The following is a 16,061-nucleotide window of genomic DNA, read 5'->3' as shown; positions in this document are numbered from 1 at the left end:
CGGGGTGAAGTGTCGCTCCAGACTGGCCAGGGACGATAAAGGCAGGAATGCAAAAAAACAAAAACAAAAAAAACACTGTTGTTCGTAAACGAGAGAAAGGCGACAACAAAAAGAAACGAAACGCAAAAGTGATCAGCTCACCTGGACTACGGGGTTTTCCAGCAGAAAACAGGTTAAACGCAAACAAAAGCCTGCAATAGCATCAGACAGTGGGTATGCAAACGAGCTGACTAAAACTAAGCCCCGAGGGGACAGATCCTCATTTGAGAGTCAAAAAAAAAAAAAACTACACTCCATTCCTTTCTCAGAACTCAAGACGCCTCCTCACGGTCACAGGAGTGAGGAGACGTGTTGATGGGAACAATTTCCATCGCATCCCAGAAAGCTTTTCATCCCAGGAGTCTGCTTTTTAGGGGGTTGGGGGAGTTCCTGTGCATGCGAGTCTGCCTCTTTTCTTTTCTATGCCATTCTCTTCTTTTCTTTTCAGATGCGGGTCTTAGGCTCTGTGGGTGACAAGACGCCAGACTCCCAAATCTGTTATGTTAATGAGGAGGGAACGTGCTCCGCCGAGAACGGCAAAAAATTCATACAAGTTATGGCTAAATACATGGTCGAGTATGTCTGGAGCAGGACTACGGGGTCACAGGAAGGTAAATCTAACACGGAGGTGCGCACAGACACGGCAAATAATCCTGCTGCGTTATCTTTGCGGGAATATCACAGGTAAGTATAAAATAGGAAAAGGGGAAAGAGAACGGCGTGAAGGAGGAGAAAAGCGAGAGCGTTGAGAGTGGCAGTATGTGTGTCACTCAGCCGCAGGCGCACAGCTGCCCACTGGCAGAATGGAGCTCTAATAGGACCTTCTGCGTGCAACACAACACAAAGGCTTTAGCAAATGTTAGCATCTCAAGCACACACTGCAGTGCAGAGCAATCCCCTTAAAAAAAAAAAAAAAAAGAAGAAGAAGAAAAAACAAGATTGCTGCCATAAATTATGCCACCAGCGTGTCCAAAACAAGCCCGTTGACTAACAGCGCCGTGGCTGTTGTTGAGTACAAGTGCTGCACGCCCAAAGCAGCACTTCATTAAAGTGACTGCCAGCAACTGTGAACAATGATTTGCCAGGGTATCTGGCCACTTCAGAGTACAGCTGCCTCCAAAACCTCCACAACACACCATTAAAAAAAAAAACAAGAAGGGAAAAAAGAAAAAAAAAGAGAAGAAACTTCTGTTAAATGGTTGATTGCATTTTCTCTATTCGGTCAGCAATTACACACTTCAAGGGCTGAGTGAGACTGGGCTCGTTTTAGACTTGAGCTCGGGATAACCGACTCGAGTTTAACAACAATATCTCCTTTTGGTAATTCGATAAGAAAAAACTAACCGACCTTTAAAAGTGAAGCGATTCGACGCCTCGCACGTGATCCAGAACCCGGAGCCCAGTGTGAAACAGCAGAGCGCCGGACCGGGTGGAGGGAGGGTAATCACCGGACACGCCACCAAAACAGGTTTACGGTTTCACATGACACGATTCGATAGATCTGAAGTGCTTGTTCTCACCAAGCTGTGAGCAGACAGTGGGATACCCTTGCTTTAAAACACCAGCGTTTGACTTTATTATGGAAGGTAGCACATCTGACATAAGATCTAATAGCTTTTATTCAATACAGAAAGGCAGAAATGTTTTTCTACGGCTGCTAAAGTAATACTACATTGATGATTACAGTTCTAATAATGTCATCCATACAACCCAGCCGTCCATCTATTATCTATGTTATTTATAGACTACTAATTGCTATTTTTTTTTTTTTAGTTTTAGATTGTTTTTGCTACTCCTGGGCCGCTTTTTTTTGTGTGTCTACTCTGTTTCCTCAAAGCCCCAAAGAGTTGTGGCAGAAGGCCGATCACATGGAGCCGGGTTTGTTGCCGTTAGAAGGGAGTCATTCCTTTCCACTGTTGCCACATGCTTGATCAGTCTATTGCTTCAAATAACTTGTCTTGTGCTGAGCTGGTATAATGCTCACAGACTCGAGTGCCGACTCAAAACAGTGCTACTTAGTGAGAGGGATGGGTTGCATCCTAGAGAATGACACCGACGCCGCCATTTTTCCACGCACCATCAATGTCCGCGTTTTTTTTTAAATGGGAAATATTTAAAAACAGACAAGATTTTCATCTCGCATTTATTTCAGCCAGCTGACCGGCAGTGCGGGGCAGCAGGTGTGGAAAGGGAGGGATGCCGAAAAGACACTTTTCAGTCGTTTCTTTGTGCTTTTTTTTCCCAGGCATCTCAATAAAAATCGCTTTAAAACGCAAGAGGAGAGTTCTGACAGCGTAAAACGAGCTCCGAGCCTTGCTCTACCTTGATGCAACCGGGCCCGTGCCAAGCTGCGACATTCCAGAAGCGGTTTATTTTAGAAATCAAAGCAACGAGCCGCCATCCAAATTCTTTCCCCGAGATAAGAAACGCTCTGACCCAGCTTCATCCAAGACGAACCTGTTTTTTTGTTTTTTTTTTCCCTCTCTCTTTCTCTGTGAGGCACCCCTATCAACATCTCAAATGTAATTAGACACAAGAGCTGGGCATGAGATTACATCGTTCGCCTGGCTGTGCTTTGTGTCGGCCTTAAACTTCCAGCCACGTTTTTTTTTTTTTTTTTGTTCGCGATGGCCATTCACAGAGCAGGATTTGCGAAAGAGGCTGTGACATTTCCTGTTTTGCTGACCGAATTTGTCCCCCTTGCCTTGCACGTTACAGGCCAAGTGCTGCCTGTAGTGTGTGTGTGTGTGTGTGTGTGTGTGTGTGTGTGTGTGTGTGTGTGGGAGACATCAAATAGGCATCTTACTGCATCCTCCCCATTGCGGTGCAAAAAACCCGTTCTCTGTGCCCTCGTGTTTGTGGTGTCCACAAAAGATCAACCAAGAGTCATAAAATGTTAAGCAAGGCAAAACATGCTGACTTCCTAAACCCAGAAATAACGAAGCGGCATTGACACACGGGCAGCTGAACGCTCTGCTGCCACATTCTGAGCGCCCTCATTTGGGATTGTGATCTGAGACTGCAATAAAGAGGTTGCAAAAATGAACCGCGGTGTGGGCGGCTTACTCACAATGACAGCACGAGACGATTTATTGTACTTCACATTGTTATCGTCCACTTTTTTTTTAAATAGTGGTTTCAGTTCCATGTGCAATAACACAACTTGACGGTATATGACTGTCATACTAAAGTACGATCATAATTCAATTTGTCCTCCAAACTACCCTGCCACATTTAGCCATCAATGAAGCAGTAAAAAAAAAAAATCAGTGCAAAAAAAATATATATATCTTTTAGTGAAGTTTCCTCAGATAACCTTCATAATTAGTAATAACATGTTTTTGTTTTATCTGTAAAAGGAAAGAGAAAAGACAAGCAAACTTTCATGTGTGGTGGAGATTGGGCGAGAGATAGGCAACAAAAGCTTCATGAGTCTCAGCAGTCAGTCATGCCTCTTGTGTTTCTTCTCACAACTGTGGCGAGAAGGCTGCAAAACAACCGCACTGCCTCTCTCTCCACACACACATGTACAGTAAGTATCCAGCTTCAGTTTCACTGCTGTGACTTTGCCAGATGAAAGGCTGTTCTGCTGCCCTGAAAGCGCCTGTGTGCACCAGTTCTCCGCGTTAAAAGCTATTCATCAAGCCTCAGCTGCTTCTGAGCCCACACTTTAAACCTGGCTGGAACCCTCAATGCCCAGCAGTTTCAAAGTCTGGTTTGGTTATAGATGAATAATAATAATAATAATTAAAAAATACACACTTTTTTTGTCGTTGTTGTTTTTTTTTTACTATCTAGTTCCCCTAAAAGTATCGTGCCAGGGCTTTTCAGGGGGAAACCCAGCATTGAGCAGAGCAAACTTCCCAGCAGTTCGAGCAGAAACACAGTGATGCAGAACAAGCACGACTCTGAGCGAGTATAGTACCTGGTCAGCAGAGGCCTTTCCCTTTCTTTCCTTCTCTTTCCTTTTCTTTTCTTTTCGGGGCTATGTCATCTTCAATAAAGGCAGAGAGAAAAGGGGAGGGTATGGGGGGGAGATGTTGTCGCAGCAGCAGCAGCAGCAGCAGCTCAGAGTCCTCCACGAAGGACCGAGAAGAACTGCGAGGAGCCGAGCAGCAGCAGCAGCCTTCGGACTCTGCTTGATTGTAACAATATCCGCGTCCCGCACCGAGCAGGACGACGGAGGGGGGGCCCAGAGCCAAAGAGGGCAGAGAGGAGGCTTAACTAAAGAAACACTGGGTGCCAGATGACGCACAAGGGGATAAATCCGCCTAATAGTGACACGTTTCACTCAAAGGACAGAAACAGATACTTTTAATAAGGTTTAAATAAGTTGTTGTAAGCCTACTCCCCCCGCGGTGTTGGTATGATCCATTAAGCCGAGGTTCTGAATCCTCCCACAGGCATTCGCTCGTGCAGCTTTTACTACGCAACTTAAAGTCATTATAAAGAGACTGATAAACGTGACAAAAATAAAGTTTAAACCAGTTTTGTAAAAGCAATCATCTTTTTTTCCGTTTACCTGGCGTCCTTAGAAGTGTTAACCTATTGACGGACATTTAAAAAATGAAGTAGTAAGGCAATACTTTTGCTTTTTTCAGTTAAGATCTAAAAAAAAACAATAAAAGTTGCTGTCTATTGGCATGGCATGATTAGTTGAAGGATGCAATGCAGTCATCTGCTCCATTTAAATGGGGGTGGGGGAGTTGACAAAAGGGATCTTTAAATATCAGAATAAAAAATGGAGAAGTTGGAGGTTTCTCACCAGCCAAGGGCCTTGAAATCCAAAATGGATGCCCGCTGGATTTGACTTTAGCAGAAACTACATGGGGCAGAAGTTTTGGTGGCCTTTTAGTTTATTTGTTTGTTTTTTTTCACTGCCCATGTTTCTTTGGGGGTCGGGCTACAACCGAACACGATGTAGGATGTCGACCTTCCTCCGAGCAAAAAAAGCCAACATACTGGTCTTATCTGATTTACCGTCTTTGTTTTGGTTCCTCTACGGTTGGTAACCAGTGGAAACTAGACCATCATTTGCAGGAATAGGCCAGTTTCACTTTATGTGCATGTTCATCGTATCGAAGCCACAAACTGAGTGTGGCTCTTTGGCAGACGCAAACGCGGCCACGTGTCAATAACCGATTATCAAAACAGATAAAAAAAGTAAAAACATTTAGCTAAATCATAAGACATTTACCCAGAATAGATTTTCTTTTAAGCAGCTTTACTGTAACTTTATCTATAATCAACCATTTTGCAACACCACCACATTGTGGGTAAGGCCATGTGACTGTTTCATTTATTTGATTTTCACGCAGATAATCAAAATGCAATGATCTCAAAGAAAGGCTGATGTAACAACAGCAGGCGTCACAGACACATGCCTCTCATCTACTTTGTTTAAGGTATATGTCAGTTTTACCACATACAGGTCCCAGAGATTTACAATAACATTTTGGAGTCCTTTTTAATGGATTTAGCAAAATAATGCCTTTTGTTTTAAACAAACAGCACACACACACAAATTAACAAAGCTATCTTAAAACCTCAAAGGCACCAGCACTTATTCCTGGTAAATCTTCATCAGCTTCAGCTCATAGTCAAAAGTTATTTCATTTTTTTAATGCCCTTTTACTCTTTATCACAGTTGATTTGGTCACATTTATTGTGAAAAAGTAAATAAATAAAAATCAGGGCCCAAATTTATTCTAAATATCATCAAAGGGAGCACACGTACCACCATTAGTGTGCGCACCATACTTTGAGACCCACTGTACTCTGGGTAGTCATTACTCAAAATGGCAGAGTGTGAAGGTTTCTCACCGACAGGCTTCCATATCCTGCTATGGAAAAGTTCACCGCTACATGCTGGAGCAATTCACTTCAATCCACAAAAATCCTGTTAGGAGACCTTCAAATGGGTTTCCAGGGAGATGAGGTGAAAAATATAAATATTTGCAGGATCACGCTTGAGAAGCCGAAATGAAAGCACAGAATGTTGCTGGCAAGCCGTCCGGTGGGTTGTGGCATCAAGTCCAAGGACTTGCTTTTTGTAGGTTAATGTGCTAAATTGAATAAAAGTGAAGCTTCAAACTTGTGTTGTGAAACATGTTCAGGGTGTTAAATGTTCTGTGAAGGATTGGTTTACCTCTGCAACACCCTTTTTGTTTAATGCTGGACAGGGAAAATGAACTTATAATGGAGTTGATCCTTTGTCCAATTATATTAAATGCTATAAAAATGTAAAACAACAACATAAAAAACACTGAAATGTTTTTTTACATATCAATATAAGCAGGACGTCTTTCAGTTTAAAAGTACCTTACATCCCCTTTTATATAAGTGGCAATAGGCTTATTGGAAAGCATTTGCTACAACTAAAGGTGATTAAAGCTACCAACCAGATTTTTAAGATATTTTCATCTTATGAACATGTCATGGTTGCTTTTTTTTTTTTATTTGTTTTGTAATGTTGTAAACTCTTCCTTGATCTGGATACCGTCTCCCCGCTCAACCAACAAGCTTCTGCATGCACATGCCTCTGGTGACATCACTGAAGGCATAAGGCAGTCTATTAATGTTCTTTTATTTATTTATTTTTAATTTATATGCTCCTTGCTTTTATTATTTACACTTTTTTTATATTAAATTTCTCCTTCAGACGTGTTTTCTCAAGAGAATAAGTTGTGCGTGACTACTGTAAAAGGTTCTGTTTGTGAGAACATCGAATGGATTTTAGGTAAGATTCGGTAACAATAAAAAAACGCATAAAAGCCATTTGCGAAGAGGAACAGAGAAGACTGATTTCATTATTTAAAAAAATCTGTATATTAAGCCAAAAATCACATGGTCTGGTCAATGCATTTCATTTTCAATTCCCGGCGATGTTTCCTGCAGAACTTGTTTCATCCGCTGCTCCCTTTAAAACAATAAATGATCAACAGCTAAACGGACTAATGATTTCAATCCTACCAGTTACACGCACCTTCAGGGCAAAACCATCACAATCATTCCAGTCAACACTAGAGGGAAGTAAGAAAAAATACCCCATCATGCTGCAGTCAGAAAACATGTTTCGGTAGTGGGTTTAGACCGCACGCAGCATCCCTATGCTAGAAAATCACAGGGGATTAAAAAATAAATAAAAGACCAAGTAATTCATTCATTGTGAGCTGCAAATATGCTGAGAAAGCAATAAAATGGAAAAAATTTAACTTGACCACAAACAGGTTCTCACTACTTACAGTTCTGCAGACAAATATTGTCACCATCACAGTTTGCTTCAGCTTTGCCATCCACATCGGTAACCGCCATACAGTAACCATCAAACTTTGGGCTCGCCGGAATAAAACTCTGGCTGGAACGCGCTAAACTGAGCCACTTATACAGCCCACAAGAAGGTTGAACGTTCCAGGACCTGTGGTCATTACATGTGTCATATCAGATTAAGACTCTGTGACACTAATCTAAACCTGAAACATTACCTGCTGCCGAATGTGTCACATTTATGACACCGAAGCTGCAAGAGAGGATATTTAATGGAGCAATAAACTCCACGTCTCACTTCATGGGAAAATCTCAGTGCAGCAAATGTGGCCGTGACACGTGTTATCCAGGCAGGATATCCAGACTCTTGTAAATTTCCAGGCAGTAATTCTTGTAAATCTCGGATGTGTTTACTCAACAGAGTGCGCGTCGACGCGGACGGCTCCCATTGGGCCGCTACGCCCGTGCAGCTCGCAATTAGCATCCAGAGTTTGGCAGATATTAATGACGCCATTGAGAAAGGAAGAGGGCAGACGAGCACCTCTCCCACAGAAGTCACGGCCTCCTGTTTATTCATCATGTCAGAGGTTCTTAATCATCATCCTCTGGACCCCCCGGTGCTGCTGGTTTCCAGTTTAACCAATTAGACGGGGACCATTCTCTGCATGGTTGGAAAGGCAAATTTAATTTACAACCGAGCGAGAGAGGGAACACTGGTTTCCTGTGTGTTGGGACTCTCAAAGAAGTCATTACAAAGACATGTCAGGGATTACATGATGATTTATGCAATGAGGGGAAAATATTCAGCAAAACAAGGAATGAATTGTTGAAGCCTCCCTGCTGGAACAAACTAAATCTTATTTTCTGTTGGATTAAGAAAAAAAAAAATAATCAAGACAACCTGATGTGTTTATTAACTATCAAACTGCAGTGTGCTTGAAGTTAAACACAAACTACTATACAAAAAAAAAAACAAGATGAGTGCAGTAAAAGCAACGAAAAAAGCCCAAAACAATTACTGTGCATTTGCTTTATTGCAACATACTATAGTCAGGCCTTGTACAAAAGATCACGGTAAAATATCTTGTGTTAAATAGAAAAATTGTAAGTTGAACAAAAACAAACATTCACTGGTGAAACTTCGGTCAATGCACTCTCTTGAAGATGAGTGCTGCCACACTGTTGCCGGTTTTTCCTCCAAATTGGAAACTGGGAGTAGGCAACTCCTGCACAAATTCAAATCCTGTTAAAAAAAAACCATAAACACACACACAGAACACTGCCAAGTTAAGAAATGTCCATCAAATCAGAAGCAATCACTCATTTCTTTTGGACTATAACTAAGTAACTAAAAAGGAGGTTCAGCCGGCGGTAAAGCCGAGACAACCATCCGTCCACCATCTGTTCTGCTTCCTGGGGTCTAGTAAAAGCAAGCTGTCAGTGTGAAAGATGAGATTTCAAGGCTGTTCGGCCCCCTGCAGGCTCTCCAGAGTGACTGCAGAGAGACGAGCGACAGCTAGTGGAAGCCTGCCTAACTTCTAACTGCACAGGCTGTTGTTCCCCGCAGCTTAACAGCCTGTCAAGTAATTATTGTGACTGAGGAACCTTTTTTTTTTCTGGACTGACGAGACAAAACAGTTTGATATAAAGCTGCTGCAAGGTGCCAGAGGCACAGTTTAAAAGCAAGCACTGATGTGCCCAGGGAAGATAACCAAGTTTGTCAAACGTTTTAACTTCTTTTTCAGCTCAACCAGCTTAAAAAAAAAAAAAAAAAAAAAAAAAAAAAAAAAAAGCACCTGAAAGTGAACTGTTGGGTTTTTACCAACCCAACAGTTCACTCAGTAGTGAAATACATCCTTATAATTCAGATCTACAGCAGGGGTTCTGCAGGTTTCACCAGTTTCAGTTAAAAACTCCTAAGATAAGATAAGATAAGATAAGATAAGATAAGATAAGATAAGATAAGATAAGATAAGATAAGATAAGATAAGATAGGGCTTTTTTGATCTCACAGTGGAGAAATTTACTTGTCACACATCGGCTTAATAAACAAAAAGAAAGGTGCCAAAAAGAGGAAAGGTGCATAAGGTATAAGGTATAAGACCTTTATGATTTGAATAAAAGATCTGCAGGAATTATTAAAAAAAAAAACTAGACGACCTAACAATCAAAGCCTTAGATAAGTTCACACAGTTTGAAATTTGTTTTGGTGATTTATTTGGATCTTTGCATTTACGTTAGCAAACCAGAAGCTTTTACTGACATCCATTCAACAAATGTTATGTCAGCTAACTATTATTTAGAGTGCATGTTTTTTTAAGCCAAACTTTGTGAAACATACAAAGAAGTGGTAGTGATTAAGGGAAGAATTGTCATGATATCAGTTTATTTCACCAAGTCCTATAAGCTAGATTCACAAGCAGATTTCTAAACAGAGCTGTTCCCTGGCCTGAATCCCATGGTAGTTATGTTTCACCATCATAACACACCGATTCCTTTGAAGAAGCATAATCATAAAAACAGATCTCAGAAAAACAAAAAGAAGACCTGAATTTATAATTCAAGGCATATTTAAAAAAAAATTGTAAGTGTAATATTTAAATGTGAGATTTTGTTTTATATTTATAAAGACCCAACTGAGTGACTTTGCAAAGGCATTTGTACCCTTTGAACATTTTCATATTTTTTGGTTACAACCATAAACTTGTTTTACAGGAAAGTAGTGCATAATTGTGATACTATACCAAAACTTTTTACTAAATGTTAAGAAATCTTAATTAAAAAAACATATTTTTTTATAAAAAATCATTTGTATTCAGCCTCCTTTTTTCTGCTTTTACTGAATAAATCCAGCTTAACACGCTGTCTCTACCCACTTAGTCAATATAGTCCCAACTGTGTGAAATTTTACTTTAGTATAAAAGCAACTTTTATATTAAGGCTGCACATTTTTGTTTTTCTTTTTTATTAGAGCAGCTTCATTGCTCACCAAATTTTAACAGCTTTTTGAGCGCACTGTACCACATAAAAATCGCTCAGTAAGCACAACGGTAATCATATATAAGGCGCACCATCAACTTTTGAGAAAGTTTAAGGATTTTTTTTAAGCCATTAAAGCTAAATATATTAAAACAAAGCCTCCCCTCCAACAACCAACAGATAAACAGATATGATCGCAAACATATTTTCAAATTTGAAACAGCCCATTTCCTCTCACCTTCACAGAATCTCTCCAGCAGCTGCTCTTTGGTCCAGTTACAGGAGGTGATGGCAAAGAAGCCATTGTCTTTAAGGGCCTCTTTTAGAGTATGGACATATAGTTTTTTGCACTCCTTGTTGTTGTCTGGATTTAAACTAATCGCGTCAAAAGTTCCTTTGTCGATGCAGACGTCAAACTCTCCGAGTTCTCCTCCGCAGTTCAGGAAATCTGTCTCCTGAAAAAAAAAAAAAAAAAAAAAAAAAGCAAAAAGGTTAGAATGTGAAGATTTGTTGGTCAACTCTACTGTAGAAAATGGCAACCTCAAATCTAAAGCTGCAGAAAAAGAGCCACTGGGGGAAAGGGGGGGGGAGAGAGAGAGAGAGAGAGAGAAGCCTTTTGTGGACAGAGGACAAAATACCAGACCTCCAGTGTGAATCCACCAGCCACACACTCATAAACACACAACCACAAAATATGAGATCGGTGCACGAACATCAACAGCGGCTCGCTACGCTTAGAAATCGAGGGATATTTTTGCAGCCAACCCGTGCTTAAGCATGCAGAGTGCAAAATATTGGGAAGATGCTGAAATAGAGTGCAGCTAATGTAAACCGAGAGGGACTAGAGATGGATTTGGAACTATAGCTGACCTATGAAAGGCAAACATGCTCGGATTATTTTGGCAACCTGCAACGCTGCATAAATGACGGCGATGCCGGCATTCCTCTCTCACATGCTCCCACCGCTGTGCTTCCAATTTCCAGCGGGGGTCAATATTGACTTTAATGGCAGCCCTTCTGCCCAGGCTGAGCACACACACAAACACACACACGCCTTTACGGGTGTGTGTGTTTGTGTGTGTGCTCAGCTCATGTAGAACATAGAAGCGGCCAGAGCGTGCACATGTGAGAGGGATAACCTACTCCCTGCGCACTTTATGGACCACCATGCGTCTATGAGCCGTTTTTATTCTGGTCCATGTGAACAGCCGTGCCCGTTGATTCTGGTCTGAGGAGGGAAGACCTACATCGCCTTCAAGGTCTTCTCTTGCCGTCTAACTTCCCCACAGGACAAACACAGCAAAGGTTTCTGAAACGCAAGCAGACCCAGGCTGACTCCATGCTGAAAGATGTGCAGCTCTACATGAATTATTCTAAATATAGAACCGTACTTAACGCTGCTCAGAGCTTTTACTGCCAAAGCTTCAATGTCTTTAAAGTGATTTTATGTGATACACAAATTAGGCCCTCACATATGAAGTGAAAGGAAAATGAGACATACTTTAAAGTTTTTTTTTTTTAAAGAAATAATAGCTCTGAAAAGTGCTGACTCAGCCCAGCTAAGTCAGCACTTTGTAGGATCACCTTTAGCTGCAGCTGCAAGTCTTTTAGGTTAGTCTTCCAGTAGGCTAACCCTGCCTGCGAGATGAATTCTCTGTGTGTTTGTGCGTTCACAAAAACACGGAGAGTGCTACACGTCATCAGTCTGGCTTGCCAGGGTGCCAGCAGGCCTCTCGCGATGACAAATTTTGCTGGACGATAACTTGTCTCGGAAATTATTGCGATAAATGACAATATTACTGTTTGGAGACCATTTTTAACCAATATAGTAATAATGGCATAATAATGGTGTCTTGTGCAGCTGTGGCATTGCCTTTTTCTCCAGGCAATTCGTATCGGGTGGTTGTGTTTTACGTCCAGCTGGGAGTTGGTCGTATCGCAGCGTTTTGTTGCGACTGCTCGTCGCTGCGGTTCTTTGGAGTTTCCCTGCCTTGCTATTCCTCATGGCGCTACGCAACGAGACCATCCCCCTGACAAGTTCCTGAAGAGTCAGCTCCCTACGCTGAGGAAACGAGGAGGGGAAAGGGTGAGCGAAGCCCGATGCACCGCAGTGAAATCTGTTGTCATTCGGTCTCTTTGGTAGAAAGAAAGGGAGACGCGAAGAAAACAAACGAGCATGCAAACGGAAATTATCTCGCTCATTTAAATTCATCATGCGTTTGTTTTACCGCTTATTGCAACAGGCTCATCTACCAGCTTTAAACATCAAGCGTGAAACTTGAGATTTTATCTTGAGAGCTTCTGTGAACATCAGTTTACCACAGATTCTCAGCTGGATATAGGTCTGGTCTTTGACTAGGCCATTTTGACATTGGTTGATCTAAACCATTGCACTATTGCCCAGGGTTTGTATTTAGGGTCTCTTTCCCTGCTGTAAGTTGAGCCTTTTCCTCTAAAGTCTTCTGCAGCGTACCACGGGTAATATTTCAGAGTTGTCGTGTATTTGGTATCTTCCGATCAGATGTGATCGGTTTGCCAGAAGAAATGACATCTCCTTAGCACGATGCAGCCATCACCATGGTTTACGGCAGGGATTAGGTGCTCGGGGGTGGGGGGGACGTGTGTAGGGTAGTTTTCCCCACATACACCGTTTTGCATGTAGAATAAAAGGTTTCATTTGGGTCTCATGATCTGAGCAGAGCACATTACATCTTTGCCGTGTGCCTACAGACCATAAGAAGTTCCTAGGGACAAACATAGGGCCCCTATGAAGGCTTTCTTCTTCCCACTCTTCCACAAAGACCACATTTTTGGAGTCCACAATTGATAATTGTCCTGTAGACAGATTCTCCCACCAGATCCTCGGCTCACCGCAGGCTGCCCCTCCTCTGGGATGACCTTGACAGATGATCTTTCAGTTGATGCAGACTCTTTTTTTCCCCCCCACTTATTAAGCTCTTCCTCCAAACCTCGTCTTGCCGAGAGCCCCGACCACAGCTCGTTTACAACCTTCTAGTGGATTCTTTTTTCTTTTTTTTTTATGCTATGTGCAGTTCTTGTTGGGCTCAGTGACACCATGTACCGTAAAAAGCTTTACAAGACCTCTGCAGCTAAGCAAAAGTCAAAATATGGTGTGTTTCTTTTCGCTGCCTCTCTGGATGCATTGTCGCAGCGGAGCGTTGCCTAATGCAGCTCGAAGGGTCTGTCTGTCAAGCTAATAAGAGCTAGCGTTAGCCTCTGTTGTCCGGGGGTTTATAGCTGCACTGCTGCACGTTCAAGAGCTTTACTGACTTTTCTAGGTGGCTCGCAAACATCCGTGTCGTACTGACTTCATCCTAATTTCAGCGTAACTTTTGACAACTTTCAGCGTAACGGTCCATTACGCTCAAATGATCTGGCGAGAATCATGTCAACCATTAACAAACCTGACGTTTGTTTTTTTTGGACTGTGGTTGCTTTTGTTGGTTATTGATTAAGATACATGTATGTAAAAAAAAGTACTTTTAATTGTAGACCTTCCTAAGGGTGGAAAAAAACCCCTCTATTATAGCTTGGAAGTATTTCCGTTTTGACGTCCATGTTTGTTGTTTCTTTACAAAAAAAATAACACGGGTAGCGGTATCTTTCTCCTCAGGCTAAGAAGGACATTTGCTGCACTGGAAAAATAGATGTCACTTACTAATTAGAAGAAAATATAAATATAAGAGTTGAATTTTCCATCTGTTGATAATAGGCTTTTCCTTTCAGTATCTGAATGGAGGCCTTTTTTTTTTTAGCTTTATGTCATGTGACAGTCTGTGGATTAAAGGACAAACTTCAGCTCACCTTCACAGTGACATCAGTCAAGCCCTCCGCCTGCAGAACGTTTCGGGCCAGTTCTATTGATGCTGGGGAATAATCTACCCCGGTAAGGCTCCTGTATCCATGATTCGCCTGAAACAAAATAAGAAAATGAGGATTAATGTCAGCAAAACATTACAGGTGTACCGTTAAAGGTTTGTCACGATTGCTTTTTTGTAAGGTGAAGATTTTAACCCATTTAAAGCCTAATTTAAGAAAGCAGTTGACAGAAAATAATTTTTTTACCATTTTAAAACTTAGATTACACATTTTCATTTGTATGTCGCATTTTGAAGGAGAATGTGTACAATATATTAGTAGCATATTGACTTATTACAGGTTTTGGAGGAAATTTACCATAAAGGTTTAAGAGGTTTCTTATTTAAATGATATATTTAGCGTTATAGGGTTAACGACTTGAATGACGTTTCTCTATAAATTAAAAACATTTATTTTCACTTTGCTCACACCAGTTCAACCAGGAAGGCCCCATTTCCAGTGCCGATGTCGAGGATGGCAGCATCTTTAGGGATCTTAGCTTTGTCCATCCATCGCAGGACACGGCTCATGCTTTCCTCGCCGAACCTTGAAGGAAAATTATTATTATTTTTAAATCAGATAGTGGAATCTGTGAATCTGACTAAAAATCTGACTGTGAATCTGTGAATCTGACTATGATCATTGTTATAGATTTTGAAAGCCAAAAACCAAAGAGGTTTAAGTAAAATCGTCAGAGCATAAATAGAAATAATTGACTCTAAACCTTTTATGTAAAAGTAAACTTGGTGAAAGAGTCCAGAGCAGTAATACTACATCAGCAAATATGTTTTCCATGTTCCACCATGATAAAGGGAGTTGTACTTAAACAGGAGTTTAACATGACAAAAAAAAAACCTAACACAAATAATTTTGAATTAGAAAAAAAAAAAAAAAACATTCCCATCATGTAGCAATACATGATTAAATGATGCCATTTATGCACCAAAATGAAAATTTGGGCTGATATCAGTATTAATATTGCTGTGATGACCCACTACTGATATTTACTTTATACATTCCCCTACCCTTTTAGAACCGGTGGGTTATAAAAGGGTAGGGTAGGGTATTTTGATCTCCTAAGATCAAAATAAAACATTGATTATTAATATCAGCCCAGTTTTACTTAGGGGACCAATGTCAATATGTTAAAGGTTAATTAGATTTGTTCCCTCTCTGTTTTAAAATCCAAATCACCTGCATTTGTGTCTATTAAAACAATACCAAGTAAAGTGAATAAAAGTTCTCAGCACCAAAAAAAAAAAAACCAAGCTTCTTCTTACCATATTTCTCCAACGTCTCCAATGTCTTTAAAAGTCTCTAGTTCTTTCTGGTAGGCTTCCTCCCAACTGCAGAGTAAGACATCCAATTGAAGATCTGTGTTGCAAATTACACACTCAAGACAAACTGTACAAAAAAAATAGATAATCACGAAACAAAACGCACATCATAAGCATGGGGGAAAGGGCGGCTTCTGAGCATACCAAAACACTAATGCACTTCTTGCAATGTTCTGCAGCCACTGACAGGTTACATTGAGACCATCTGGTTCAGTAACTACAGGTTTAAGTTAATAAGCTGTTTCGAGTTTCTTACAGCTGTTTTAAATAAGGTTGCAGACTAGTTGTTGCTAGCCAATGTCCAACACAGACAGCTCTAAAAACTAGAAACACGCAGCTACCTGCTAGCTGACACGCAGAACCGGGCCGGTACCGAACCTCGCACTAGCTTTAGGACGATCGACACTTACTACTCTTTTGTGCCGAGTTTTGACGTCTCAAAATCATTATCGGAGCATTCATCCTCTTCTGGGTCCGAGCAGTTTCCACAAACACGTGAGCCCTCACTGGCATCTGCCATGCTGCTGCTGCTGCTGCGGTACGAAGAGAAGCAGTCCACAG

General features: G+C 41.1%; 2 protein-coding genes across 5 annotated transcripts in view; both read right to left on the bottom strand.

The window, feature by feature from the left end:
* LOC105927308 (protein FAM53B) overlaps positions 1 to 4,181 on the bottom strand; it is a 35,837-nt gene extending 31,656 nt beyond the window's left edge. Inside the window, exon 1 of one of the 2 annotated variants that reach the window (XM_021317223.2) lies at positions 3,965 to 4,181. The gene's annotated coding sequence lies outside the window, so the exon portion shown is untranslated. The remainder of the gene's footprint in view (positions 1 to 3,964) is intronic. The other variant, XM_012863983.3, reaches the window with a different exon arrangement.
* Positions 4,182 to 8,316: 4,135 nt separating this feature from the next.
* Positions 8,317 to 16,053, bottom strand: eef1akmt2 (EEF1A lysine methyltransferase 2). Of its 3 annotated transcripts, none has more exons than XM_012863985.3 (6): positions 15,911 to 16,053; positions 15,444 to 15,509; positions 14,595 to 14,709; positions 14,110 to 14,217; positions 10,523 to 10,739; positions 8,317 to 8,548 (listed from the first exon to the last, which is right to left on the bottom strand). In XM_012863985.3, the coding sequence occupies exons 1-6, from the start codon at positions 16,018 to 16,020 to the stop codon at positions 8,451 to 8,453; spliced, it is 714 nt and encodes a 237-aa protein (XP_012719439.2). In that variant the 5' UTR covers positions 16,021 to 16,053; the 3' UTR covers positions 8,317 to 8,450. The 3 variants fall into 3 exon arrangements, with proteins under 3 accessions (XP_012719439.2, XP_012719440.2, XP_021172882.2); XM_012863986.3 differs by having other exon boundaries at positions 15,444 to 15,537; positions 15,911 to 16,027; XM_021317207.2 differs by having other exon boundaries at positions 15,444 to 15,567; positions 15,911 to 16,019.
* Between the last annotated feature and the right edge of the window lie 8 nt (positions 16,054 to 16,061).

The sequence above is a fragment of the Fundulus heteroclitus genome, chromosome 22, assembly GCF_011125445.2.
Source record: "Fundulus heteroclitus isolate FHET01 chromosome 22, MU-UCD_Fhet_4.1, whole genome shotgun sequence".
In the NCBI taxonomy this organism is placed as follows: domain Eukaryota; kingdom Metazoa; phylum Chordata; class Actinopteri; order Cyprinodontiformes; family Fundulidae; genus Fundulus; species Fundulus heteroclitus.
This window is presented reverse-complemented; position numbering and strand designations above follow the sequence as displayed.